Raw genomic sequence first — 27121 nt, 5'->3', positions numbered from 1 at the left:
CAACACAAGTTCAGCATAACCCTATGTTTAGTTATCAGGAACATTCAGAAAAACAAGAGAAAGGTCTGTAAGCTTGCAACTTGCCAACCCACCTTCACACTCCTGGGAAAAATCCAAGATTTTCTGCTTAATGGCATAACTCCAGAAAAAGCTAATGAGAGTTTAGAGGAAAACTTATTTTCTGTGATGCTCAGTAGCCCTCTCAGAACAGTGTTCACTTGATTTTTTTTTTTTTTTTTGCAATTTGACACTTTCTGGAGTTTCGGGGTGGGGTTTTTTAAAGGAAACAAGTATAAATTTTATAAAACATGGTGCACTGCTAGCAGTGCTCCCAAGAGAGTAATCATTGCATGGTGGTTAGGTGGTTCCTAACCATAATGCAGGGCAATAAAAATGTTATTTTATTAAATATTAATCCTTCCCTACATGACTCAAACTTTCTGAATGCAGAGAGCTTGGAGAAAGCTTGGTTAAAGGGCCTGAGGAATTGGTGGTGGAATCTCTTGTTTCCAGGAGTCCTGTCAAAGGCTTAATGACTGGAAGTCATTAACGTCCAAGCAGCCTTTAGTAATTGCTTTGCAATTAACTAGTTGCCTCTCTTTGCAGTCATCCCTAGTGCAAATACACTTCTTGCAGCAGGTGTAGAATAAAAAGGAAAGCTTTGGTACAGAAATGGAACTATCTTCACACTTCCTAACTGCAGCTGTCTCAGGCCAAGAGGAAGGCACTGAGCCAATGTGAGAAAGTGCAATTTGTAGATAAGCAGTCAGCTTGGGATCACATTCCTTACAACAGAGAAAATGAGAGGAAATCTTTCACGGCCACTGACCACGAAAGAGGAGGATTTTACAACACTGGAACAGCTCAGAGACAAACAGAAGCAAGCAAAGTGACAAGAGCAGTGAGTGACAACCCTGCCCTGCCTTTTCTTATTAGCCAGCTGAATGCTTTGATTAAAAATATACATGTGTGTCATGGGAAGTCACAGTTGAACTCCATCAGCCTACACTGCAACGTGCTGAACACAATGTCCAAATGCACAGTTCTTTCAGCTGAACTGGGAAATTGCAGCAGCAAACAAGCCTGGCTGAGAACTCGGTGACCTCTGCCCGCTGATCTTCCTGCAGACTGCCTGCAGGACGCAGGCCCAGGTCTCCTCTGGGAAGCCGCACAGGAAGGAGTACCTCACAGCTTCAGGTGGTAGAAAACTGCTTGCTCTGCAAAGCTACCGGAAACAAGGCATGCTATGCTGAACCTCCTCAGCTGAACAATGCACCAGGCGCTTCAGGAGAAAGGCTAAGGAAGCTACAGGAGAGGGAACTACTCACTTACTGCAGTAAAAACAAGTCAGGTCACAGTGTGGAGGCTCTGCCTCTTCCCTAGTTGTTAGTAAGAAAGGTTAGTGATGGTTATCTTGTTTTTTGTGAACACAAATATTAAAAGCACAATGATTTCCAAGGCTAGCTTAAATTCCTTAATATCCACCATGTGTTCTCCCATAAGAGGTCACTGATCCTTTTGTTTGAAAATTACTTCAGAATTGTCACAGATGTTTGCACCTTATTTCCCACAGCAAAAACTATTATCTGACCCAGTCGGTATCAGGAAGCCACTGGCCTCTTGAGATGAGGGGACTTTCTCCTCACAGCAAAAGCAGATACAAAAGAAATGAAAGAGATGACAAAATAAAGACTCCTTCTAGCTGACAGGGCAATGCCTGAGATACAGAAAGGCAGTCAGGTTTTTTTCAGCTTTGTTACTCAACTGCTGTGGACTTACTGTAGTCACTTTCTGGTTTCTAAGGCTGCTGGATGCTCTCCCAGGAAACAGGAAAAGCTAATACACTTACTTGGCTTAAGGACTGAAAGAGGAACTTTTGTTTCCATATGCATGGTATTTCATTAAAGTGCTGCTTTCTACACCTAACAGTCATCAGATCTTTGTTTCATTTATGATTCTCATTGCTTCCAAGATGAACCCCCACTCCTGGGGCACAGGTCAGGGCATCAGATTCAAAATGCTCTCCATCCCATAAACCATAATTTGTCACCAGGTAAATCCTGCATAGAGAGGCAAAGATAAGATGGCTAGAGGTAAATAGGAAGGTCAGAATAGTGTAATGGACAAAGTCTAATCTAAAGGAGTAACCTGTGCAGGGTGGAAGAGAGAGGGCAAATGCTTGGAAAAGTAAACTGAAATCCACCCGGTGACTTGGATGGAAAAAAAATCTACCTAATTACATGTTTCTGTGACTGTCATTACATCTTGGCTACAGACAGGGAAGAAGAACCCAGGAAGAGCTGAGACCACACCCTGACTTGCCATTCACAGTCACCTACCTTGGAGAGACACATAAATCACATGTCTTTGTGGCTGCGTTTTTAGAAAACTGAATGCTTTTCTTAACTCATTATGTAAGGCAGTTCCTACTGCCAGCATCTCACAATGCAAGAAAGAAGGGAATTGATTGCATAGGAGGGTGGAGACAAATGTACTCTCAAAGTTAAATGAGTCAGCTTGGAAAAACTAACTCAACACAACCTAAAGAGAGAAAGTGACAAACAGCCACAATACCTTACATAAAAGGTCCTCTGTGAGGACTCACAGCAGGGCCCACCAGAGGCTGCTGCTGAACGATGCGGAAGGCAACCGCTCTCCCCACCTCCCCACCGACTTCATTCCAGACCTTTGCTCCTTTCCTGAGCAGTTTTCTCGAAGAATCCACGGCTGTCGGAGGGCAGCCCTGCCGGCTGCCTGGCTGCAATCCCTTATGTAAACCTGGCAGCAAGGCTCCTGAGTGATAAGGCAAATTATTACTTTGCATAGGGACTGAATGTACTGGCATGACAGTCTTCAAAAACAAAAAAACCCCAAACCTAAACAAAAATAGTCAGCTAAGCAAATAACACCAGCCCCCCTGTTTGATTTGTTCTGGCAACAACAGGCACCCAAGTTCTTATCACATGCCAAAGAATAATGGTAAGTTTTGGCTTGCCTTCGTTTTAAACCGCAGCTGCTAAAAGGAAAGCCAACAAATAGGGAAAGTGTTTATAGTAAGCACAAACTTCTCAGTGTACAAATACATGTGCTTTCATACCTCAACAATTAAAAATGAGAACATGCAGTGTCATTAAGAAGAGAGTGCAGCAGGGTATGTTAACGCACCCCTTATTTTAGGGAGGCTACTACAGCATGTGATCCCTTTATTTGCAGGACATAGGCCAGATATAAGGATCTTTGTGAACAAAAGGTTGATATAAACAAACCTTCTCTTTGAGAACATGCACATGTTAGAAAGCCAGCATGGGGTATCTGTGCTGGCAAATCTCATTACAGCTGTGGCTGCAGCCACAAACAAGACTTTATGATCTTCGGCACACAAAGCCACGGCTAGAAAGTGCTGGAGAAGGCAACTTGTTTACTGTATGACAGCCGTGGCTGCTCAAAGCTTTAGCTCTGAGGAACTGCACAATGTTTTTCATGAAGTTTGGCTGCCATACATGCACCTGACAACTACTAGCAAGGAAAGGTACCCCGATCGCACTTCTTTGATCGATATTTCCACCTAGGGAACATGCACTGAGCCTCACAGCACCACAGACAGCAGGGTGCCCTCCCACTGAGGGATCCTCCTTCAAAACAGCACGAGGACTGCAAAGAGATGCAGCTCCAGCAAGTGCTAGAACAGCCATATACAACAGCAAAGCCTATTTCAGCACCCTTTCCTGGGCAAAAGATCCAGAATGGTGACACCAAAATCTGCAGACAGCATACACCTCTGAGCCAGCATCAGGAGAGACATTTCTGCTTACCATCAACAATCCCCTGCCTCACATTTTGGCTGCAGGAAGCGTTTTCCCTACTGCCTGAAGGCTATCCCTTTTCTTTGCTTATATATGAAGGTTAGCACGAAAGGCTAAGAGCACTGCATGCCAAGAGACACTCCTACCTTTGTACCCACTTAAATCTTAATATATCCTATTCCCTGAAGTAAAATCCATTTGAATCTGTGATTGGAAGCACCTAAGTTTTCGCACTTCTAGGCACATCCAAAATCACTCCAGTTCCTACTGCAGTTATGTATGCCCCTTCTGAACCAGAGCTTTGAGTGGACTTTTTCCTTCTAGATAATAGAAAGAAAGCGGGACCCAAACAAGCACTCTGAGCTTCACAAAGATGCAAGCCCACCCAAGCCCCCTCTCAATGAGGGTCTGGTAAGGCCCTGGGGAGCCCTGTTCCCTCCTGCCTACACCCTAGTCCCAAAGTCGCTGCCTCACCTGGCTCCTGAGGTCTGTGGCATGGGTCTTGTGGCTCTGTGTGTGGTTCCCAGGGTCTGGATGTTTGGCTGCCCTGCTCTGAAGCTCTAGCCTCACAGATATATGTAACAGTCTGCATATTGCCTCCAGACTTTCATGCTTCTTGCAGAGGACTGACCTCTTTCAGAGGAACTGCCCCTTCCTTTCTCTCTTTCTCCACTGTTTTGGGATTTACTTGAAGACTGCACTACAGATATGTTTTTCTGCTACTGCATAATTATCAGTTTGCCCTTGGCACACAGTTATAATCATGAGGCAATTTTCAAGGGAACATATACATTATGTGCTAGTGGGGATTATGGGTACATATAGTTAATCGACCCATTTTGGTCAGAAAAGAGAACATATCAACTTTACAAATACCATTTTCTTAAGATAACAGTTGTGAACAGAAGGTGATACAGATTTTATGTTCTGCAATATGTTTTGACTGCAACTGATATTTCACGTATTTCAAATGACAGCAAAACCTTAAAAAAAATTCTGCAATGAGGAATATCATACCTGTAGGGAGGCATAACATGTCTTTCAATATTTTAAGAACTGGTAAGCCATTCTAAAAGACATAGTCACAACTGTAGCGGCTACTTACTATGTGGATCTTCATTTTAAGGGCAACTGTACAAAGACACATGCTAAGAGGGATTTTAAATAGTATCAAAAATTACTAATCAACCAGAAGTCTCTCATTTTCTCTCTGAAGACCTCTGCTACAGTGTTGAATAAAACTGATTGAAAATTTATTACAGTCCTTGTTGGCAGGGGCCTTATGGGCTACGTGTGTGGGATTATTTCTTCACTGTTACACTTGTGAGCCTGCTAAAGGTGGAGTTCTACATCTACTGTTCTGTGGAGCCCTTCATCATCTTCTAATCCACCCATATCATGGTATCTGAGCATGGAAAGGCAACAAACCACAGGCGGTTTCATGAAACAGCACATGATAATCATTGCCAAGAACAACCTTTATTCTTTTCTAACAAAGATCATATGATAGCTGAGCAGATACAGTCATTTCACTAAAACGTATCTGATAATTACATATAATTAAAGATAGCATTTATTTAAGAACTGTTAGTACCTTGTGACACAAAACCCACCAATATGAATAGCAGTGTGTTTGCAAAGCACTTGATAGTGTAGGTCAGATGCCAGAGTCCTTTTGCTGAAAAAGGTGAAAACTCCTAATGTGGCCTTGCACTGAGATAATACCAGGTAATACCTCACTGTGAGCTTAGATTACTCAGGAGTGACACAAGCTGCCAAAAGCATGTTTAAAACCACTCCTGATATATCAGAGCACTACATTAATGCCAGGGAATCGGGGTTTCTGACTGTTGCACAGACAGCTATCCCCCAAGTATGTTAGGTCTGCTAAAGATGTCTCTCCCCTCTTTTCTCTTAGGGGTGGTCCAGCGCCTCCTCTCCATTCCATCCTGCCCAGGAACCTGCCATCCTGGAGCTGGGCAGAAAAGAGCAAGCACTACCAAACTGCTTCAGCAGCAGCAGATTACCAACAGAAAAGTATGGAAGCTAACAGCAGTGCAGATACTCAACCCAATTAGGTAAATATGTACAGAAGCGTGATACAGCACAGAAAACTAGGACATTCTTGAACAAAATGGCATTACAAGAGAACTAATTTCTACAGATTGTTAATTTCCCAGATAAAATTAGAGATGCAGACATCTTCATCTCAAGGCCTGAACATGGAGATTAGGCTTCTGCCTAATTACAAACACATCTCATTTGGTGCTTAATGTCCTGTGCCGGTATTGGCCCAACTGTCCCATACTTCAACAGTACTCTTCTAAGAAATTACACATTGTTGGGAAAGTATGAATTCCTACAGCAAATAATTACGTCTTTTGGGAAACGTTCTCCTAAAATAATCACAATTTTTTTGGGCATCTCATAAAGTACGTCAGTCACACATACCTTCCCAGACGCAAGACTCAGCTGTCCTTTGTTTCAACTCTCGAGCACTCCCTTTACACCACAAAACATGGAGTACAGGCAGGAGCACACTGTCTACCAAGCTCCAGCATACCAATGCAAGAAGCTGTAACTTCTGACCTAGCCCCACCTGCTTGGCCCTGTCTAGCTGGTAGAATTGTATTGCCTTCTCAGTTTTGCCAGCTGACCTGCTTTAGTAGTTGTTTCCTAACTCATCTCACTCAAAAGGAGTGGGATTAATGAAGATGTGTAAACAAACCTGATGTCTTCTGGCTGTAGGAGTTTTAGGGGCAGGCTTGGGGACAGTAAACAACACAGCTGACACTCCTATAAGTTAAAGAGCAAGTGTGCCTGCAAGGGCTAGAAACTGGATTTGACATCTATGCTTCACCACCATCATTATGATTCAAAATCTTGTGTTAGTGCATAATCTCCTAACTTGTCCCACCATTATAATGAACCAAAATCTGGTGTTAGTGCATAATTTGCTAACTTGTCTCATAAGCTGAGTGCTGTCTGTCTGCACTAGTGCTGAGAATAGCACCGGTCTCCTGCTTACACAGTGAAGTCACTCAGTTACGTGTCTGGCAGCACTGCCTCTGCTTTGTGTTCTGCCCTGGTATGCAGAGACACTGCAGTGTCGTGTTTCATGACATGTAAATAGCACTATTTCCCACATTAGGCCAACCCCATATTTCAGTAGGATACAGCAATTTCCCACAGTAACCTGAATCCTTCGTGTGCTGCACTGGACAGAAGAAGAAAAGGAATGGCAGACTCAATTCAATATCCTGAGAACAACAAAAAGATACTGGTTCAGTCTGATGTTCAGGGAAGAACTTTACAAGAAACCAAATTGCCTGTTACCTGTTCACCTCATGGACAAAGTGCCAGCAATCAAAACTTATGATACGCTTTTAGATAGATACTCTTACAGATGCTCTAGACAGACCGACTCTCATAGATAAATTCAGGTAGATACTCTTATAGACACTCTACAGATACTCTTTTATTCTCTGTCTTGTCTGAAAAACACTAGTACATTCGTCATTCCTGCCAGAAAGATAAAACCCCTCAAAAGCCCCTTCCTTTTTGAATTGAGAATGGCAATAACATCAGCCATCTGTTAAGACTTACACCGGGCAGATCAAATATGCTTAATTACTCAGAAGAGATACCTTACACTTTGGTTGCACCTTGTGCTCAATGTAATTTCTAGTGCCTGATCTTAGATCAGTCCTGCCCATCTGCACTCCCTCACCAAGCAGGCTATCTTCATATGCTTGAAAATTTATACTGGAAAGGCAAACTAAAGCACAGAGCTGGCGTTGTAAGGAATCTGTTGGAATGCGTGGCTTGAATAGGGATATGCACATTAATTTGCCTTACACCCCAGCATACTGACTTTGTAAGCATCAATGGAAAAAAATGTGTTCAAAATGCTCAGAGCTGGAGGAGCAGGTACAGAACAAAGAAGGAAACAAGCACAGAGACAAAAAAAGGAGCACTAACCTGGAAAAAAAGGCATCACTGTTAATGAAGGAGATTTCATCTGTTAAATCCATCCCTTTCCAACATGAACCACTGTCTCTTAATTGGAGGCTGACCTGAGGTATTCCATCTGACAGGTCTGGTTGTGGCATTAGGCACGTTTGGCTGGATCCTTCCATTGTGGACTTTGTCATCTACAGAAGCAAAGAGAGAAAAACAAAACATGAAAACAAGAGAGGGCAGGGCAGCCTTTTCAGATAATCTGTAACAAAAAAGACATTCTGTAGCAGTGTACAAAGAATATGACAAGGTGCAAAATAATACTATAAAACATAAATCAAACATTCTGCTTGACAAAGACTATTTAAAGAAAAATAAAGGTGTGTCTATTGAAAGAACAGGGGCAAGAGTAAAATTTAAAAAAGGAAGGTAAGTAAAATAATTTTCTGTATCACAGAAGACAGACTAAAAACCTTCCAATTGAATTTGCTTTGTGACAAAACTGGAGAAACACATGGTAAAAGCATTATATACCTCTTCTCAATCCCCCCTCCCATCCTTTCAAAGCCAACTGATGTCAACATGTGCCCTAGAAGGGAATTTCTAGGGCTATGAACATTCTGGATTGGTGTTCTTTGCTGAGGCAGCCAGGACACAGAGTTGGAAGCTGGGCTCCCTCAATCCAAGACAAAGTTTCCAAGCATCACTGAGCCCATCCACAGGGAGGCCAGGGCTCTTGCTCTGACCTTCGGCAGAAGTGTACAGAACATAAGAAAAGACAGTGCTGCGTCAGATGGGTGTCCAGTATCAGTGGCAGGTAAAGGATGCTTAGGGTAGAAGGAGAGCAAGTTTGGAGGTCTGCCCCTCATGCAACGCCCCAGCTTTTGGCAGTCTATGGTTCAGGGCTTTTGACTTGGAGGTTGCATCTGGTTCACTGTGTTTAACAGCAAACATTGAACCTAACCTTTGTGATTACATTCAGTTTTCTCTTGTGTTCACTTCTATCTTTATCCTTTGCAAGATCCTATGGCCGGGAGTTTCACAACATTGTTATGCATTGATCTAAACTGCAAAAAAGTACTTCTATTTTAGATATGGTGACAGATAATCTTTCCCTTGTTTATGAATTAAGATAATTTGCAAATAATTGTTCTGTGCCCACCTTCCCCATACCATTCTTGACTTCATACTGCTCCAGCAGTAGTCTCTAATCAGCCAGAAAAATCCCAGTTTATATAGTCTCTCATTTTACAGAAATCATTTTGATGCATTTGATCCTTTTTGCTGCTTTTATCTACACCTTTTCCCCTTCCACTAAGTCCTTGTTGAACTTTAGTCAGAACTGCAGGTAGCATTATATATGTAGGCAGATTTAATGGTGGCTTCTTATCAAAATCCAACTTTTTATTTGCTTTCATGATTGCTTACTGAGCTGACAGCTTTGTGACATTTCTGCAGTATCAAGATCTCTTCTGAAAACAATAGCTAATCTGGAGCTCATCAGTATAGACATTTATATAATTTGTGGGGCTTTGTGGACATTAGTTAGCATACAGTGATGAAAATTCAACTAATCATTTTTTCACCCAATACAGAGTAAATTAGGAGCCTTCTCTAAGTCCCTGTAGCCAGCATTCAGTTTTTCCTACCTTGAATAATTTCCTATTATCAGCACATTCAGTCTCTTTCTGGGTCATTATTGAAGCGGTTGAATAGCACAGACTCCAACAAAGTTCCCTGAGGGACTTCACAGGAAACCTCTCTCCACTGATAAACCAACCATATATTTTTATTGCTTTCTAATTATTAATCCATCAAGTGTCTTTCATTCTAATCACAAGACATCTTTGTTTCTTTAAAAACTTTTGATAATCCTACCAAAACCTTTTGAAAATTCAAGTGCACTACATTGACTGCACCTATCCACACGCTCACTGGCTCCTCTGTGACAATTTTTTCTCTAAAGTAATGCTGGTGCCTCCTAATATCCCTAATTATTCATTTGTTTACTAATTCATCTGCCTGCTATAGTTTCTTCAAACCTGTTGGACAGTAAAGTCAGACTTTCTGGATCACTCCTGAGCCCTTTTCATACCTGGCTTACCCTAACGTTTTTTTTTTTGTAAAATTATTGGGTTTACCTCTGTTTTGTAATGCTTGTTTTGCTCACAGTTGTTCTCTAATGCTTTGTGTGTGTTGCAAAGTTCCATGGGACAGAAAGCTGCTTCTTACTGAGCTCTGAAGAGAATAAACTGAAAAATAATACATATATTAGAGGCAAAGGGAAACCAGAGATATATGTTGAGAGAGCTTCCTAGTTTCAGCCTCTAGACCACATGCTCTCAGCAAGACCCTGCCTTTGCTGGTGTCAATGGGCATTTTGCCCAGAGTCAAGTTCTCACCTCTGGACCACCGCCGGCTTCCAGCGATACCCTGTTAGCCCATCGCCTGCAGCAGTCAATGCCTTGACACCATGGGAACTGGGCACACAGCACGTGGACACCTGGCCATGGCTCTTAGCTGCTATCAAATGGCAGCTGTACTGTGATTTAAAAAGGGAAGACCACGCCTGCGCGGAGGAGGGGAGGCAGGGAGCTACACGTGGGCAACTTTACAGGAGGGAATCACAATGGGAGGCAGCAAGGCCTGGGATCTGGAGGTACCAACTCACTGAATTCTGCTGGAATGGCTGAATTAAATGATAGAAGAGAGAAGCCTTTCCTCCCCACTAAAAACTTGCAGTTACTTATTTAGTTTTTCTAGAGCTGGAGGTGACTGTTGTCTGTCGTGCCTGCCCAGGGACACCTCTCACCATGGCCTTTTGGTGCTACCTCACTACTACCTGCTAGAGCTGATGCCATGCATACCAGAAAAGCTCTCCACCAGGGAAACATGAAATGATGACTATACATATGCACAAACCTCTAAACTAAAACAGCGCCTACACTGTCCGGTTAGTACTTTACCGAAGCACACATGTGTGCACAAAACAGGCAACTTCTGTGATGTACTATATATGCCAGCAACAATCGAAGCCTGGAAAACAGCAGGAAGCCAGCCTTTCCACCCCTACCACGCCATGTGCATCCTGATTTTAAGGACACAATTAACAAAAGTAAATAATTTTGCTACCAGGTACTGCAGTTGTAGAATCTGCCTTGCCCAACAAGAAGTGCTAGGAAACAGGCAACATCTGCCGAACAGCATGTATCAGATTTCCTCTGTGCAAACTGTTCATGAACTTCACACTGATTTACAGAAGCTCCTTATACTGGAGAATTCTATTAAAAAACTATTTATTATTCTGGTACGCTAAAAGTTAAAAAAAAAAAGAAGTTTTGGTACAGTCTTCAATTCTTCTCGTTTTCTGGCAGTAAAAGATCACTTGGATGCATGCACTTCCAACAAAAGGCACGCCAATCACATACAAGCTCTGCAGGAAAACTCTGTTTGAAAGATCAGATTCAAATTCAGGATTACCACTGCATTTTTAGGGCACTTCAAAGTCATTAAAAAGTGGAAGGAACCAGTCTTCTCCATCCTCTGTTCCGCATGATCTACAAGCTAGTATTTTGATAGCTTTGGAACACAATATCATAGCATTGTAGTTATTTCTTTAGCAATATAGTCTACAACTAATGGCAACTTATATCTGAATTAAACTTAGGTTTACTTTCTCTCAGTGCAAAATTGCTCCCAGCTGCATCAGTATAAAAATATATGTAGAAAAAAATATTCCTTGAACTCATATGTATTAAAAGTTAACTCTTTCATTTAAGTAATGTGTCTTTAATCCTTATTAACAATAGGAAGGAACTAATTCTACAGTTTTTAGTGACCCTGTGAAAAAGCCACCTGCAAAGCTATTGTAACAGCAGCACTTCACTGGGCTGCCACTGAGATGAGGATGTGCCTGTGGGAAGACAGAGACTTCTGTAATTTGAATTCCTCACAAAGCAGATTAAAGAACTATGGACAGAGGCATCTGAAATACTTTTTGGGTGGTGGAGCTCTCAACAGAAAAATTTTTGGCATGTTTCTTTTTTCATGCATATGCATATGTTTCATGCAATGAAGTTCGGGAGAACAATACCTTACAAAGTAAAGACAATACCTTGCAAAACAGCAATGCTATAGGTCATTCATTATCAAGACAATACTGGGAAGACAAATGTATTTTGTTGTTAAATGATAGAAGAGAGAAGAAAAAAAGATGAACACTTTATAAAGGATATTCTAATTTTCTCCAGCGCATCCCTTTTTGTGATCAGCCTAACGTGCAACCTTACCCTCTGGGGGATGTGGAGGATAGCCAGTGAAACGCCAGGAGGGCTATTACAAAGGCACAAAAGAAATATGTAAGAAGTTCAAACATTAGTTTAAAAGGAAACAAAAAAAAACCCCATATGGAAACTTGTTGCATGTTGTAACATGTTTCTACAGGCTGTATCTTGTTATGCTCTGTACCCAGCACTGTAGATTTGTAGTTACCTGTGCACCACACCTTCATTTGAATTTTGCCTACAGAGCAGGCAATCCAACGAATGACAAAGAAAGATTCAAGTAAGGTTTATAAAGGTTGTGAGTGGAAGAGCCCACCCATTCCCCAGGTAAGGACTACCCTTAACAACAAGGAGGCTGTTTTCAGCTCATAATATTCTTAAAAGTGTTAACAAACAGAAAAGAAAGTCACTGCCTATTCGTTAAAATACCATCTTGTACAGAGACTGTTCTGCTTCTCTCAAGAAGACTTCTGGAAAGAGTATAATGCTTTGTGTTTTAGCTCACAGACCATCACATTTGGTTTATGCCGCTTTTAGGGTGTGTCATGTGTGTCCCCCCCACCCAGATTTAACAACAATCATCAAGCAAACTTTAACCTGACTTCATTGCTTATCTGCTTGACCATTGGTACGAAGTCTAGTTGGAGGCAAGTACCTAGCCTTAATGATGTGGATGATGGGACAGAGTGTACCATGAGCAAGTTTGTGAATGACATGAAATTGGGAGCAGTGACTGACATGCCAGAGGGTAGTGCTGCCATCCAGAGGGACCTTGACAGGCTGGAGAAATGGGCTGACAAGAAGCTCGTGCAGTTCAACAAGGGGAAGTGCAAACTCCTGCACGTGGGGAAGAACAATCAGTACATGCTGGCGGCTACCCAGCTGGAAAGCAACTTGGCAGAGAAGGGCTCAGGAGTCCTGGTGGACAACAAGTTGACCATGAGCCAGCAATGTGCCCTTGCTGCAGAGAAGGCCAACAGTGTTCTCTGCTGCATTAGGAGTTTTGCCAGCAGGTCAAGGGAGGTGACCCTTCCCCTCTACACAGCACTGACGAGGCCACACCTGGAGTGTTGGGACCGGTTCTGGGCTCCCCAGTGTTGTGCAAGAGAGACATTAACATACTGGAGAGAGTCCAATGAAGGGCCATGACAAAGATGAAGGCACTGGTGCATCTTTCCTCTCAGGAAAGGCTGAGAGAGCTGGGACTGTTCAGCCCGCAGAAGAGAAGGCTCAGGAGGGATGTTATCAAAGTGAGCAAATACCCAAAGAAGATGGAGTCAGGCTCTTTTCAGTGGTGCCCAGTGACAGGACAGGAGGCAATGGGCACAAATTGAAACACAGGAGGTTCCCTTTGAGTATCAGGATACACGTTTGCACTGTGAGGGTGACTGAGCACTGGCACAGGCTGCCCATGGAGATTTTGGATTCTCCATCTGTGGATATTTTCAAAACCCATCTGGACATGGTCCTGTGCAGCTGGCTCTAAGTGATCCCGCTTGAACAGCAGGGTTGGACAAGATGAACCTCAGAGGTCCCTTCAACCTCAACCACTCTGTGATTTTGTAATTTCCCTTTCGACGTTCTCATCTATCCAGCAAATGAACTGAACATCTGAACTGCTGCATACTGAGATGCCTAGTGTGGTGTGGCATGTGTCCCAGGCAAAATCTAACCAATACAGGTTGCCAAAGAGAAACCTATAAATCTTTGTAAATACATAAAAAACTTCACTTTGGAAGACAGTATCAGTAAATCCAAGGACAACCCCAAAGAATAGGGATGTTTTCATTGAAGGGCAAATAATTTCATGTTTGTCTCCTGAAGGTTTTTTATCTGGTGAAGCTTAACCTCAAACTGCATTTGACAAAGATCAGATTCAGCCTGAACCAGGTATGTTGGAGGCTGTTACAGTGTAGTTACAGGCTGTGGCCACTGAAAGCATGGGCTATGCTGAAGTCTGCTACTCTGTAATTTGAAATACATGTTCGTTCTGAGCTAAATACAAGTAAAATAGTACCAGATGCTACTGATGATCAAAGGGACCCTCTCAATAAAGGATAATCGAAACACCAAAGAGCAGACAACTACAAGGAATTATTACATCATACATCCTACATTTGGCTTTCAAGTCTTGCCATCTCAGAAAGTTCAGATGCAATGAACTGTGTTTGCAGTTTTTATAGAGACTTGCCAGTTTTATGACTAGTGTAATCATACATCACAATGGGTGTTGAAGAAAGTGCAAGAAAACCTTTCCCCCTAGAGGCACAAGCTGACCAGTCAAGGTGGCATCATCCCACACATACCACTGCCAAGATTCTTCATAACCGACTGGGTGCATCATAGAAATGTTTCATCTCCCTGTGAGGTGTCAGAAGTTCCTGGATTCAGAGATCAAAGACAAATATGCCATATGTTCTAAAGATCTGATGTGGTGTGGTGACTCTTATCTTTCTCTGTTCTGGAAGAACAGGGATTACTCCACACCAGGATGAGCCTGGAGAGCTCTGTGCATATGCATCAACATGGAGTAAAGATACAAATCCTTAACAGGTCATCCTGCTTTTCTGAGTACCTCACCCATCTCCTCAAGGAGGAAAAAGAAAAACTTCCAATATCCTAAGCTACACATAAACACATAAATAATTAGGGCAATTCATACCCATTTGAGTAAGCAATTATGAAGTCTAAGTGCAGAATTTTTGGAATAAGCTAGCTGTGAGCTTATATTTAAATGTCATAATTGAAAGGACGATGAAGATGTTTCCATAAGGTTATAATCAAAAAAACCCAGGAGGTATTTAAAACATATACAGCACATTCTTTTATCTACTACTTCATGAACATAGTACTCTTCCAGACAAGAGAGAAACCTCACTCAAAAACTTCCTTAATAAAGAAATTGTACTCTTAAAGTTGTCCACCAAAACAAAGAGGTCCATATTACCTTTTGAAGGGCTTCATATTTTGTCAGCCTAGGGCCCTTTCAGCGTACTAGTTGTGTGTATCAATACAAATATTCTACAGAATGGAAAAAGGCATGTTTCTTTGCAAAAACATAGGCACAGCTGAGCGATGCAAGGAAATTTAGAATGTTTTCTTTCTCACCCTAGTCTCAATTTGGCTAGCATCAGCACAAATCTTACATGTCAATCTATCCACTCATCAAGCATTACCTCTGCTTCACAAATGAGAAAGGGAGACCATTAGCCAGATGTACCTCTTGCCTGACAGTTAACCAACCTGATTCAACCAGTTCTGTCCAGTCAAATAACCAGGGAATGAGCTACCTGCCAAAGTTACCCAGGCTTGGTATTTGGTCACTGATACCTGAAACAAATATTCACTGCATTTAAAACACCACCTATTTCAATGGGATTTCTAATCACATGAACACAGAGCTGTAAGCTCTCTACCAAGGTTACTTAACAGTAACAACAGTGACAGTGAATTATATCAGGCCTTGCTTGGAGATGCAGACTTTTGCTGGAGGGTTTAGGTCATCCTAAGATGGCCCAGAGAATCAGGTGGAAATTCATGCTGAGACAGCAAAGCCCTTCAAGTCATTCAGTGACTAGACCAAGTATTTAAGCTGTACTTGCATTGTTCTCCAAAGCTTCATTGTACAGCCAGCTCTCACACAACACCAGTTTCACCACCATTTTATTGCTGTCAGGGACTTCTGGGATGAATCTGGATTGGATGAATCTCCTGCAGCTGTGAGGACCATATATCCTCCAGGCCCAAAGGGCTTTCAAAGGCAGGGATAATTCTGCAGTGAGATTTTTTCAGTTACATTCCTCTTACACTTCTTATATTATTCTCTCACTTGCTATTCTGATGCTCCAAAGGGATGCCCAATTCGTTATGTCACTGGCCATGGCACAGAATTTCTGTGTGTGAAGAAGCAAGTGCCAAAATCGTGGTTTGAATGCTACGTGTACTACACTGGTAGGGACAAAGATGTCAGAGAGGCTGTGGAACAACATCCTCTAAACATACCTGAACTATGCTGGCATTTCTTTCCATAATAGTAGAGCTTAAGGCAAGGGAAGAGCTATGGATGTCATCTATCTGGACATCTGTAATACCTTGGACATGGCCCCCCACAACACCCTGCTCTCTAAATTGGAGAGATAGGGATTTGATGGGTGGACTGTTCAGTGGATGAGGAATTGGCTGGGGGGTCACATCCAGAGAGTAGCAGTCAATGGCTCAATGCCCGGATGGAGATCAGTGACGAGTGGTGTCCCTCAGGGGTCCCTAAGGGACCAGCACTGTTTAATATCTTCATCATCAACATAGTCAGTGGTGTTGAGTGCACTCAGCAAGTTTGCAGGTGACTCCAAGCTGAGTGGTGCAGCTGACATACCTGAGGGATGGGATGCCATTCAGAGGGACCTGGATAAGCTCAAGAAGTGGGGCCATGTGAACCTCGTGAGGTTCAACAAGGTCAAATGCAAGGTCCTGTACCTGGGTCAGGGAAACTCTCAGTATCAATACAAGCTGGGGGATGAAGGGATTGAGAGCAGCCCTGCAGAGAAAGTCTTGGAGGTACTGGTGGATGAAAAACTGGACATGAGCCAGCAATGTGTGCTCACAGTCCAGAAAGCCAACAGTATCCTGGGCTGCATCGAAAGAAGTGTGACCAGCAGGCCAAAGGAGGTGATTCTGCCCCTCTGCTCTGGTGAGACCCCACCTGGAGTAGTGTCCAGCTCTGGAATCCTCAGTACAAGAAAGTCAAGGACATGTTGGAATGGGTCCAGAGGAGGGCCACAAATATGATCAGAGGGATGGAACACCTCTGCTATGAGGACAGACTGAGAGAGTTGGGGTTGTTCAGCCTGGAGAAGAGAGGGCTTCCGGAAGATCTTATGGCGGCCTTTCACTATTTAAAGGGAGCCTATAAGAAAGACGGGGTAAGACTTTTTAGTAGTGCCTGTTGTGATAGGACCAGGGGTAATGGTTTTAAACTAACAGAGGGTAGATTTAGACCAGATATAGGGAAGAAATTGTTTACGATGAGGGTGGTGAAACACTGGCTCAGGTTGCCCAGAGAGGTGGTAGATGCCCCATCCCTGGAAACATTCAAAAGTCAGGTTGGACGGGGCTTTGAGCAACCTGATCTAGTTGAAGATGTCCCTGCTCACTGCAGGGGGTGGTTTGGACTAGATGACCTTTAAAGGTTCCTTCCAACCCAAACCGTTCTATGATTCTAAGTCCTTAAACGTGGACTGAACTTAAAGCAAGAGAACAGTTTTCTTTAGTAAGGCTGATGTAAGTGCTACTAAGGGGCTTATGCTCAAATACTTGCCGAAGCATACATTCTGTTTAGAAAGTAGTAAAACGTGAAAAAGTAATTAAAAACACCTCGATTCATCACCTCACCTACCACCTACAATATTGATTTTTAAAACCACACAGACATATTACAGCTGACAAGTTCTTCTCAAAGAAAAAATGCATCATCATCCTAAACTACTGACACTGGGAGACAAAGATCAATAGCTCTATAATTCTTACCAGGTTTAGCAAGAGTCAGCATAGGTAACATAAGCAATAACACATACTTGCAAAATTCAGTTACCAGCTCTCTTCCATACTCAGATCCAAGCCCTAAATCCTTTCTTGATTAACTGCCACACTGAAATCATGAAGTCACGATGAATGCAGTCATCCTTACAATCTGTGCAGCTGCCACTGCCAAATTTGGATTTCTCTTACTCTACTTGTATTTTTAGGCATTAGATCACTAAACACCTCCTGTGTACTCCGCCGTACTCAGATATCAAATTTATAAATTTGGTGTGAACCTAAAGTGCAAGAAGCTTTAAAGTTCAACCAAGTTCTGATGTTTTATGCAAATTCCCATGCCTTAATGAGGACAAGATCCTTTGGATTCAAAGAGCTGAGTATTATCTTCCTTTAAACCACATCACCACAGCCTCCATATTTGACAGAAGCCACTGCAAACAGCAGAATTGCTCAAATGTTTAAAAGCAAATACACACTTAAAAACTTTGTTAACACTGCATGATTCCAGAGGTAGGAAACTAGCAAATGCTCTCAGAAAGCTTATGAAATTCAAGCACATCTATGAAGATATCGCATATCTAGCTCCATAGTTAGTTCACTTGTCATTGGCTGTGAATCTGTAATTTTGTTTCAGTAAACTTTTTCAAAGTTAAAGACATGTATCTGCTATAGACTGGTCAAAGCCCATGGACTTCAAATTGTACAGGAATTACTTCTGTCAGACTTACAACAATTTTCTTGTTTGTAACTGCTGTACTGAATTAATGCTGTAACAGCAAGTTAATCACTAATGGTGTTGCAGGTATCCAAATCACAATAAACTCACTGTCTCTCATTGCACCAGATCCACAGAGGTAATCTAAATGAAGAGCAGTAGACACTTAGTTCACTTATTAAAGTTAATAGACAGGATTCTGAATGTATACTGAGATTCACTGAGATGGTAACAGTTTTCCCCAGTTACCTCTCTACCGAAACAAATTCCTTGAAATTCCTTCTCTACCAAATCAAATTCCTTTAGAAACGTTGCTTATAGAAAAGTCTGAAGACACAAAATCTGGACAAGGTGGCTGATTCTGGTCTCAGGCCACATGAAACCACTCTAAGAGACTGACCGTACCTGTGGTTTTTCAGGGCTGTTTAAATTATAATGGGTATTTGAGCTTGCTACTCACTTTACCAGCGAGATGAAAAGGAGATGCATAGAGGAATCAGTTCCAGCTACCCTCATATTTAAACAAGTCTACAGAAATGGAGCAGCCCAGAATCTGCATTCCTTGGCTACATAATTAAAATCCTTGCACTAAATTTAAAGCACCAATGAACATGACTGTAGCGGTACCTACCCTGTGGACCACATACTGTTACTCTGGCCTCCAGCTGCATTAACTGGAAAATGTTTGGTTAAATTTATCTTCTTCCCAGGCTCACTTCCCAAACACTAAGTCTAACCAGCCCACTCAGTGAATCCCCTAATACAGAAAGGCACAGGAAGGGAGAAGCCCTATGCATATGTTCACTGTATCTTCATTTCCCAGTGTTTACCCATGCTACCTTTGTTTCCATACTTATTTATTCAGGCAGTCACTATCTTGGTTGGAACTGTCCATATATGACACTAAGGAGGCTAGACTTAACAACAAGTAGAAGTTCCCTAAAAGGCTTTAGTACTAACCCCGTTCTTTCCCTATTAGCTCTATTCTCTAACATATATGGTATAACTTATTGAATCATTTTGCCACCAGTGAAAAGGCATTTTACTGTAAATACATTGCTGCATGATGTGTCAGAAAAATGAATCCAATACAAAGTACTTTGATAGCAAAGTGGCCATTTATTATGACCTGGCACAATACTCATTAATATTTAAGGAAAACAAAATTTGCCTGTTTTCTCTGTGCAACTGGGAATTCCAAATATCAAAACTATTGATTAAGTGCTTTACTTATTCAACAATTAATAACTGACATTCCGGTGCTCAGGTAAGGTCTGGATGAATAGTGAAAAAGTAATTCTGGAGACACCTCTGCTAGGGCAGATTCAGTGAACAAATTCCAACCCTCCCTGAAGGCTAAACACAAAAATTGTATGCTCTAGAAAGATGTAATTTGAACCCAAAGCTATTCTATCCTAAAAACGTTCAAATTCAAGAAATCAACCTGATAGTAATATTATCTTCAAACTTGGGACTCTCCATGGTACACAACAGGGGGTTGTTAGAGTGAACCACCAACACCTTAAGGCCCCTTTTCTGCAGGGGACCAGGTGTGTTTGCCTAAGGGAATGTCTTCAACCTCCAACCCTGTGCAGCTCTACAGGCAGCTTTGTCAAAATACTGCAAGTGTGCAGCATGCATGGGATGGAGTCCAAAAAGCAACAAGATGTACGGGCCTCAAGCCAGAAAATACAACAAACTCCCAGCGATCTCAGACTGCTGAGTGGCACCTGTTTGCAGAAGGAAACCTAGCACGGGCAATGTTCTGAATTGGGGTGGTGAGAACTTTCTCCAATAGGAGAAGAAAAAGTGGGATTGATGTATACCTCACAAGCCAAGGGCCTCCAAGTGCGGCAGAGGATAGCGCCCGCAGCTGAGTGCATAGCCAGTTCACGGCAAATTGAAATGAAATGTTTAAGTCTGACTTGGCAACTGCACCCATCAATGAGGAATCTCAGTGAAAGGTATGTTACGGACTCTCTGATGGACTAGGAAAAAAAAACCTCAAAAGCAAAACAAGCATGTATGCCTTCACATCAGGGAGATGTACTGCCTAGTTTCTAAGTAATATACAGGAAAAATTACATAATAAAAAAATACCTCCTCCTTCTTGAGGAGGACACCAAATTCCTTATACGTATGTTTTCCAGGACAATATGAAATAATCCTCTCTTGCACTCCTTCCTAGAGATTTCCATTGGCTAACGGTTTGGTACATACTGTCTTTGTGTTGCAGATGGTCTTAATGCACTGAGAAAGACTCCAGCCTTTGGTAATCTTTTTATTTTTCAGTTTCCCCTTTTAAATTTTTGTAATTACTTCAGCATACAAACTGCTGGTTGCCTAAATCTGCCCCATGTGTAAGCCTGCAAAGTCACTCACAAATTCACTTTTGAACTCCAAGGATGTCAAGCTCCACCTTCTCAACTCCTGTGTCTGCACTCCCAGGCAATGCGCTAACACATCAGGCTGGCTGTGTTTTCTCTTATGCTCTGGGATTGAGTCTATGCAGGTGTGAACATCACCATCAAGTACAGAGAAGGTAAAAACCAGCCTCATAGGTAAAACCAGCCAACTGTAAATGGTATTTACCTTCTTTTCCCTTGCATTTCTCTTTCACGTATGGAGACTGGAAAGATGGATCTACTATCGCCTGGCCACAGCAAGTAACAATGTTTCTTATGGTCTTCGCTCCAGGCTGGTGGCTGTCCTTTTTAAGCAGTATCAAGCACAGCAGAGATGCTGATGAGACATCAGGCATCCTGCTATCTCAAATTACCAAGTGAAGCTTTGGTAATGAGTCCCAAGATTGCCTTCATAAGCAGACACCTTGCACCAACCAGGAATTCTGTCACAGGCTCAGACAAAGGCAACTGGACACTATGAGCATCAAAATCAGCTTAATCCTCTTTTGAGCATGTGTAGGTGGGGACAGCACTACAGGTCAAGCAATTACTGCTGAGCAGTTGGTCTGTACCAACTCCTTGTGTGGACATACCTAGCCCATAGTCAGAGTATCCCTGTGCAACAGCAAAGCTTATGGCCTCTTGAGAAACATAAAAATCAAGCCTCAATCGCATTCCTGTATGTAGAGTCAGAGCATCCCCACAGACAGCAAGGATAACGTAAGTATCTCTATCCAAATCTTGGAGTTCCACCAGACTAGAGACACTGCTCCTCTGGGAATAACTTCGCCCTTTCTTTCACCTGGTTTCTTTGGACACTCCTAGCTTGGACAGAGATGTAGCAAGAGTAAAAAGCACAAATATGGCCAGGTGGTCACAGTCAGAGGAGAGATGTAGGAATGAACTTAGAAGGCTGACTAAGGTGATGATTTCTGGTTTTAGTTTCCCACGGGGCAAACTTTCTGCTCTTGTCTCTATCCAGCTGCCCATTCAGAACAATAGTGAGAGCAACAAAAATTATGGCAGGCTACTGTAGTTGCAAAGGGCATCATTTGATATTTCAATATATTCTTAAAACAAATATGCCACCTCCAGTGAAAGAATCTTAAAACAAATGCTCTATAAATATCAGCTATGCTGTTAAAGGGCAAATGTTAATGAGACCATCAAAAGCCAGGGAACAGAGGTAAGTCAGTACAGCACCCATCACATTCCTCCATCCTTCCTGTTGGCTAACTGATTGAGGTGTAAACAAGTAAGTGTTTGCCAAAGGATTTCTGTGTTACAGAAGTGTGAAGCTGTGCCAAAGTTCTGAGCTGCTCCACTGAAGTCCATGTAAGTAGGTTGGTAAGTATCAAACAAGCTGCTGAGAAACCTGTCTTTCTCCATGTATGGTACTGCTCCTGTTCACAGCATGACAATGAATTACACAGTAATGAAAGAATTTGCTGCCTAAAAGACAGGGTTGGCACTAGCCTGAACTGTATGATATCCTATAAAGTGCAGACAGATCCTTCAAGGAAAATAATTTAGTTTTACCTCTGTATTTCTCCTGCCCTGCCATATGGCCAACTCATTAACAAAGGAACCTGAAGAATTGAAATGACGACCGCAAAGGTTCATTCCAGCTACCCACCCTTCAATCACTTTTCATTCTCAGCAACAAAGAATGCTGTTTACAAACTCTATAAAAAAAGCAGATGCAGGTCTTCAGGATTTTGAAGAGAGTGGGAGCAGCACTTTCAAGCATACCAATAAACTGGCACTACACATGCCCAAGCTCAACTAGTACATTTTTTTAGGGCCCTCTGAATCAATAATGGGTAATACAGATAAGCTGAGACTCCACTAGAAATTCCACTAGACGGTGTAACAATCCAGCAAAAAAGGGTCATAAGCTTCCTGTTCTTGGAGCATTTACCTCTGAACTAGAAAAAGAATCAGAAAATACGTTCTATACTGTAACATGATCTTCAAGGTGATCTCATAGGTCTTTTCCATCTCCCATTTTCATGGAACTGTAGCTTCATTATAAGCATACCTCTAATTTTAAGTACAAGTCATTGCAGACAAATGACTCAAGTGAGTCATGTAGTTGTGTTAGATCAGATTCTTCTGTCACTTGCTAGGAAAAGTTAGAAATTAACATTCCTGCAGTTAGCGTAGGACCAGGCTTGCCGCTGACTGAATACTATTAAGATGAGCATGCAACAGTCATTGATTGCAGGAATCACGCAGTACAACAAATGCTTTCATTACGTTGAATGGAGATAGAAAGTGAGAACAGGAGTGTGTGAACTAAAAGCAGAAAACCCTTTGATAGCACACTATTAACTGCTCCATCAGGGATTCTTTAAGAATACATGAAGATTGATGTGTTTAAGTATAAAAATGCAGTTAGTTTACACAAAATAATGCTTCCAGGGGACCAGGAGATCCATATGCTGAGAATAGAGCAAGCAGCTCTATCTAAGAAACTATTAAACATTAACCTCCACCAGTCTGCTCAATACAGGCTGTGGAAAGAGATCTTATTTGCACTGGGCAGAGTGCACACAAGTATATTTTTGTGGTTCTCTAAAAAAAGATCATATTCACAGTTTATTCCAACACTTGCAAATCTCCTGTCCCCTCCCTATTGTCCTCCAGTCCATGCTGGTTTTTACAAGGCAATCATTAGCACAAGATTACACCACTCGTACAAACTGGCTGTTTTCTTTTACTTTAACTTTGCAGCATAACTTTACATTAATTAAGACAAGGGGAAGAACTTACAACCATTAAAACAAAAGATGCAAGTTGAAAGATAAAAGCTACTAGGAGGTTCCAGGCAGCCTAGCAGTCACATTTTCAGGCTCCCTACGTTCCTAGGCTACTTGGAAAACTTACAACAAACAAAACAAAACCAGAACCTCAAACACGGTTCAAGCTGAGAATCCACTGTTGTCAATGTTTTATTCTTACATATTAGATCCTGAAGGTCTGGCAGTCTCTTTGATGTTACCCTTTAAAATCCAGAAAGAAGAAAGAACATGTGCTCATTTCCAATAATATGTGACTGAGCATATTTTGGAATACATTTTGGTTTTTTAACATCCTGTGAACTTGCAGCTCAAAAAATTAAGTAATTTAAGATATTTTTTACTATAGTTATACTGATTCCTAACAGAGATTAAACAACTGTACATCTTCAGAGATCTGACCCTGGTGTTCTCAGAACACTGCCTGATACTGGGATTCAAACAATAAATGTAAGTCGTAATTTTCAAATGTGATTAGCTAAAGTCAGACACCTGCATTCCACATGGAGTACAATCAATGTCAAAATTTAGTCAGGTCACGTTTGCAAATACTTAAAAAGCAGATGTCTGTCTGTGTTTCTGATAAGAAAGATTATGCAATACACCAACTTTTGTACTTGCATAAAAAATTAATTTTATTATGTAGTTACCTGTATGCATTTCTGAATTATTGAAGCTTGAGAATTCTTAGAGATTTCTATTTATTAATTTTTAGTGTTGCTTGTGAAGTTTGTGAAACTATGGGATGAAATCTGTTGTGCTTTAAACCCTGATTTCCTTTAAAACCAATGACACAGCTACTATACAGCTGGGGTAAATCAACTTGGAGCCATAAAATGACTAGCATGCATCCCATGCAGAAGTACAGGTTGTGCATCACTCTTCTAAACCATTACGGACCTCCAGAGAATGCTGTGAGTAATAAGCCTTATTAGCAACTGCATACTTTCTATTCTCATATGAAGAAAAAAATCTCCAGTTCAGCGTACTGGATACAAAACAAGCTCAAGCTTTGTTTTGCTCAACTGTGTGTGCTCAACGATTAGTGTAACCTAACTGTTTACATCTGAAAAATTAACCTGAGTCCTGCTTACTGTCAACAGCTGCCAGTGACCAGCTCTCGATCCCACACTCCCCCAAAAGACAATCCCACCTGGAAAAACTGCCACCTCCCACCTATCAACTCTGAATGATGCTGCAGAGTCTCTCCAAAACCTGCCCAAACTAGCGTACCTGCTCATCATGGCATCAAGTCCTACTACTGTTACTAAAGGAAATTTTCTACTATCAAGAGTACTTAGGCCAAAGTAAATAGCCAGCATCTGTACAGGACACTGTCAAAACCCAGGTTTTGGAAGAGGATTGTCTAATGATTTCTAAGCAAGAATTGAGAAGATCATGGGGAAAGCCAGAGGGCATTAATTTAATTTCCTAACTTTGAGAGGCAATATTTATTGGCAAATAGTCCAGTCAGAAGTACGACAGCGTAAAGAAAAGCTTTTAGTCATCTCCTACAACTGCATATGTAGGAAATTTAGACACTTTCAGATCTTCCTAACCTTACACTTACACTATAACTTCCATTGGCCCATTCTAAATCATGGACTATTATTTTTCATGAGATGTATTACCATCGTACCAAAACTCCTAAAAATTTCATGTTGCTCAAACAGCTCAACAAGGATGTAAGCTGCCTCGGGCATGCCTGAGACCATCTTTTAGCTCTGGGTTAACATAGCAGTGCTTCCTGAACCCTCGAAGGTTCCTTAGGTAAGACTCTGCTACAATAAACGCTAATAATTATTAAAAAAAAAAAACACCACAGAGCACAGCTGACTTGTCCATACCCCCTAAAACAGAAAAGAACTCACTTCATTCAAATCCCAGCCCAACATTCTCACACCTACTAGATCAGATTAATTATACTGGCCCAAGGAACAGATCCTCTTCCCTAGGAAGGCTATTGTGTTGGTAAAGAAATTTTTTTCTCTTTGGCAGGTTCTTTGCAAGTCATACAAAATGCAGATTTTACAATGCATAAGATTCCACCCCAATAAAAGCTTTAAACCAATTAACTGTGGAGACCTCAATGACTAGGAAAGATTAGAACATCCCTAGGACACACTTTGACCTATTTATTCTTCAAGAGAATAATCCTTTTACATCAAGAAGTGCTGATGCTAATAAAGACAGGTGGTTGAGTACTGCAGCTCCCAGCTTCCTCCCACATGAATGAAGGAACACAATAGGTCAAGGGCATCCTTAAAGGACAGACTACATCACAGGCAGGGTATAAGATACTTAGCAATGTCTCTTACTCAGTTACTCTTCCTGCACTTATTTCTCTTTATGTTTATCTCTGGACTGACAGACCAACTGGGATTATTGGTGGAAGGGTGAGAGTGTTCAGTTACCTATTTATTTTGAATTATGTACTTGAATTAATGTTAGGGAGATGACTAACATCAGCAGAAAAGACTGAGAAAGACCCTAGCACAAAAAGACCTGATCCCCACATACCGAGTAGTTAGATGAGAACCCTGGCAAGTTTTTGGTAAATTTCAATGGAACGAGAAAACACTTGCTACAGTAGTTCGGCTTTAGTTATTCTTTATACCTTTTCCCCAAACAGAATAAACTGTACTGGTTCCTTTATCCATTACCCTTACTAAGTAAGAGGGATTCATACAGCATACTTGTATCTTGCACTGTCATCTGGCTAGGATGCAAAGTTCAAACTGAACAGAATACTGCCCTTGCTTTTATCAGTTTCAACAACTTGTTGAACAGGCATAAAAATTGTTAAGTTTCAGCCTCAGTCAACTGTAGTCCCAGAGGTACTGAACTGCACAGTGAATTTACAGTCTTTTGTATTTGCAGCACACTACCACACTGTAACACAAGAGTTTAAATGCATCTGACTGCCATTACCCCAGCAAGGAATTAGGAAAAAAAGAGTTAGTAAAAGGAATGGTTATACACCATGCTCTATTTTATTTATAGAGATAAACTTATTTGTTGATTTAATTATAGAGATAAACTTATTTGTTGATAATTGGGTATTCCAAGACATCTTTGTAACAATCTCATTATTACTGCTTTGCTCACCCTCTCTTTCCTACTTGGTTCAGTAACTAATCTCTTTTTGGCCTCACAAACTGCATAATCAGAGGAAACTGGCCTGCGGGATTTTCAGTTCAAGGTTTAAATGCTGCTAGAAAGCATCAGGTCTATTTTGTTAGCTGTTAATACCTACAGGATGACCTTAATTAAGACCAACTTGAACTTTATCAATGTGAAGCTTTTTCTTAACTAAGGCACAGATTAGTGTTTTTACAGAAACAAGGAGTCAGATTCCCTTCTGAATCAAAGAAGGTGCAGTCTGAACTTCACCAAAATGTCACCCAATTTACTGCATCAAACTATTTGGCCTTGTGCCCCAAAAGAGGAGAGCTATTACACATTATTGTTTGCCCGCTGACTCTATGCAGGGGCTTTCACAGAAAAAAACGGTTGTTGTCAGTGCAGTGATTAAGGCTGCAAATGTCAGTACTCATTTTTCATTAGAAAAAAAATCATGGTAACTTGTAGGGAGGACCTGGCAGAGATATACAAAGCC

General features: G+C 41.5%; 1 protein-coding gene across 13 annotated transcripts in view; it reads right to left on the bottom strand.

Moving 5' to 3' along the window:
• Positions 1–27121, bottom strand: part of FAM13A (family with sequence similarity 13 member A) — a 134278-nt gene that overhangs the window by 67528 nt on the left and 39629 nt on the right. For 10 of the 13 annotated variants that reach the window (XM_075090865.1, XM_075090862.1, XM_075090858.1 and 7 more), the window contains one exon: positions 7785–7957. In XM_075090865.1, the coding sequence (XP_074946966.1) occupies positions 7785–7957 (173 nt within the window). Of the gene's footprint in view, positions 1–7784; positions 7958–8297; positions 8316–8509; positions 8648–9904; positions 10002–27121 lie in introns of those variants that run through there. The other 3 variants (XM_075090869.1, XM_075090867.1, XM_075090870.1) reach the window with 3 other exon arrangements.

The sequence above is a fragment of the Phalacrocorax aristotelis genome, chromosome 4, assembly GCF_949628215.1.
Source record: "Phalacrocorax aristotelis chromosome 4, bGulAri2.1, whole genome shotgun sequence".
Lineage (NCBI taxonomy): Eukaryota > Metazoa > Chordata > Aves > Suliformes > Phalacrocoracidae > Phalacrocorax > Phalacrocorax aristotelis.
This window is presented reverse-complemented; position numbering and strand designations above follow the sequence as displayed.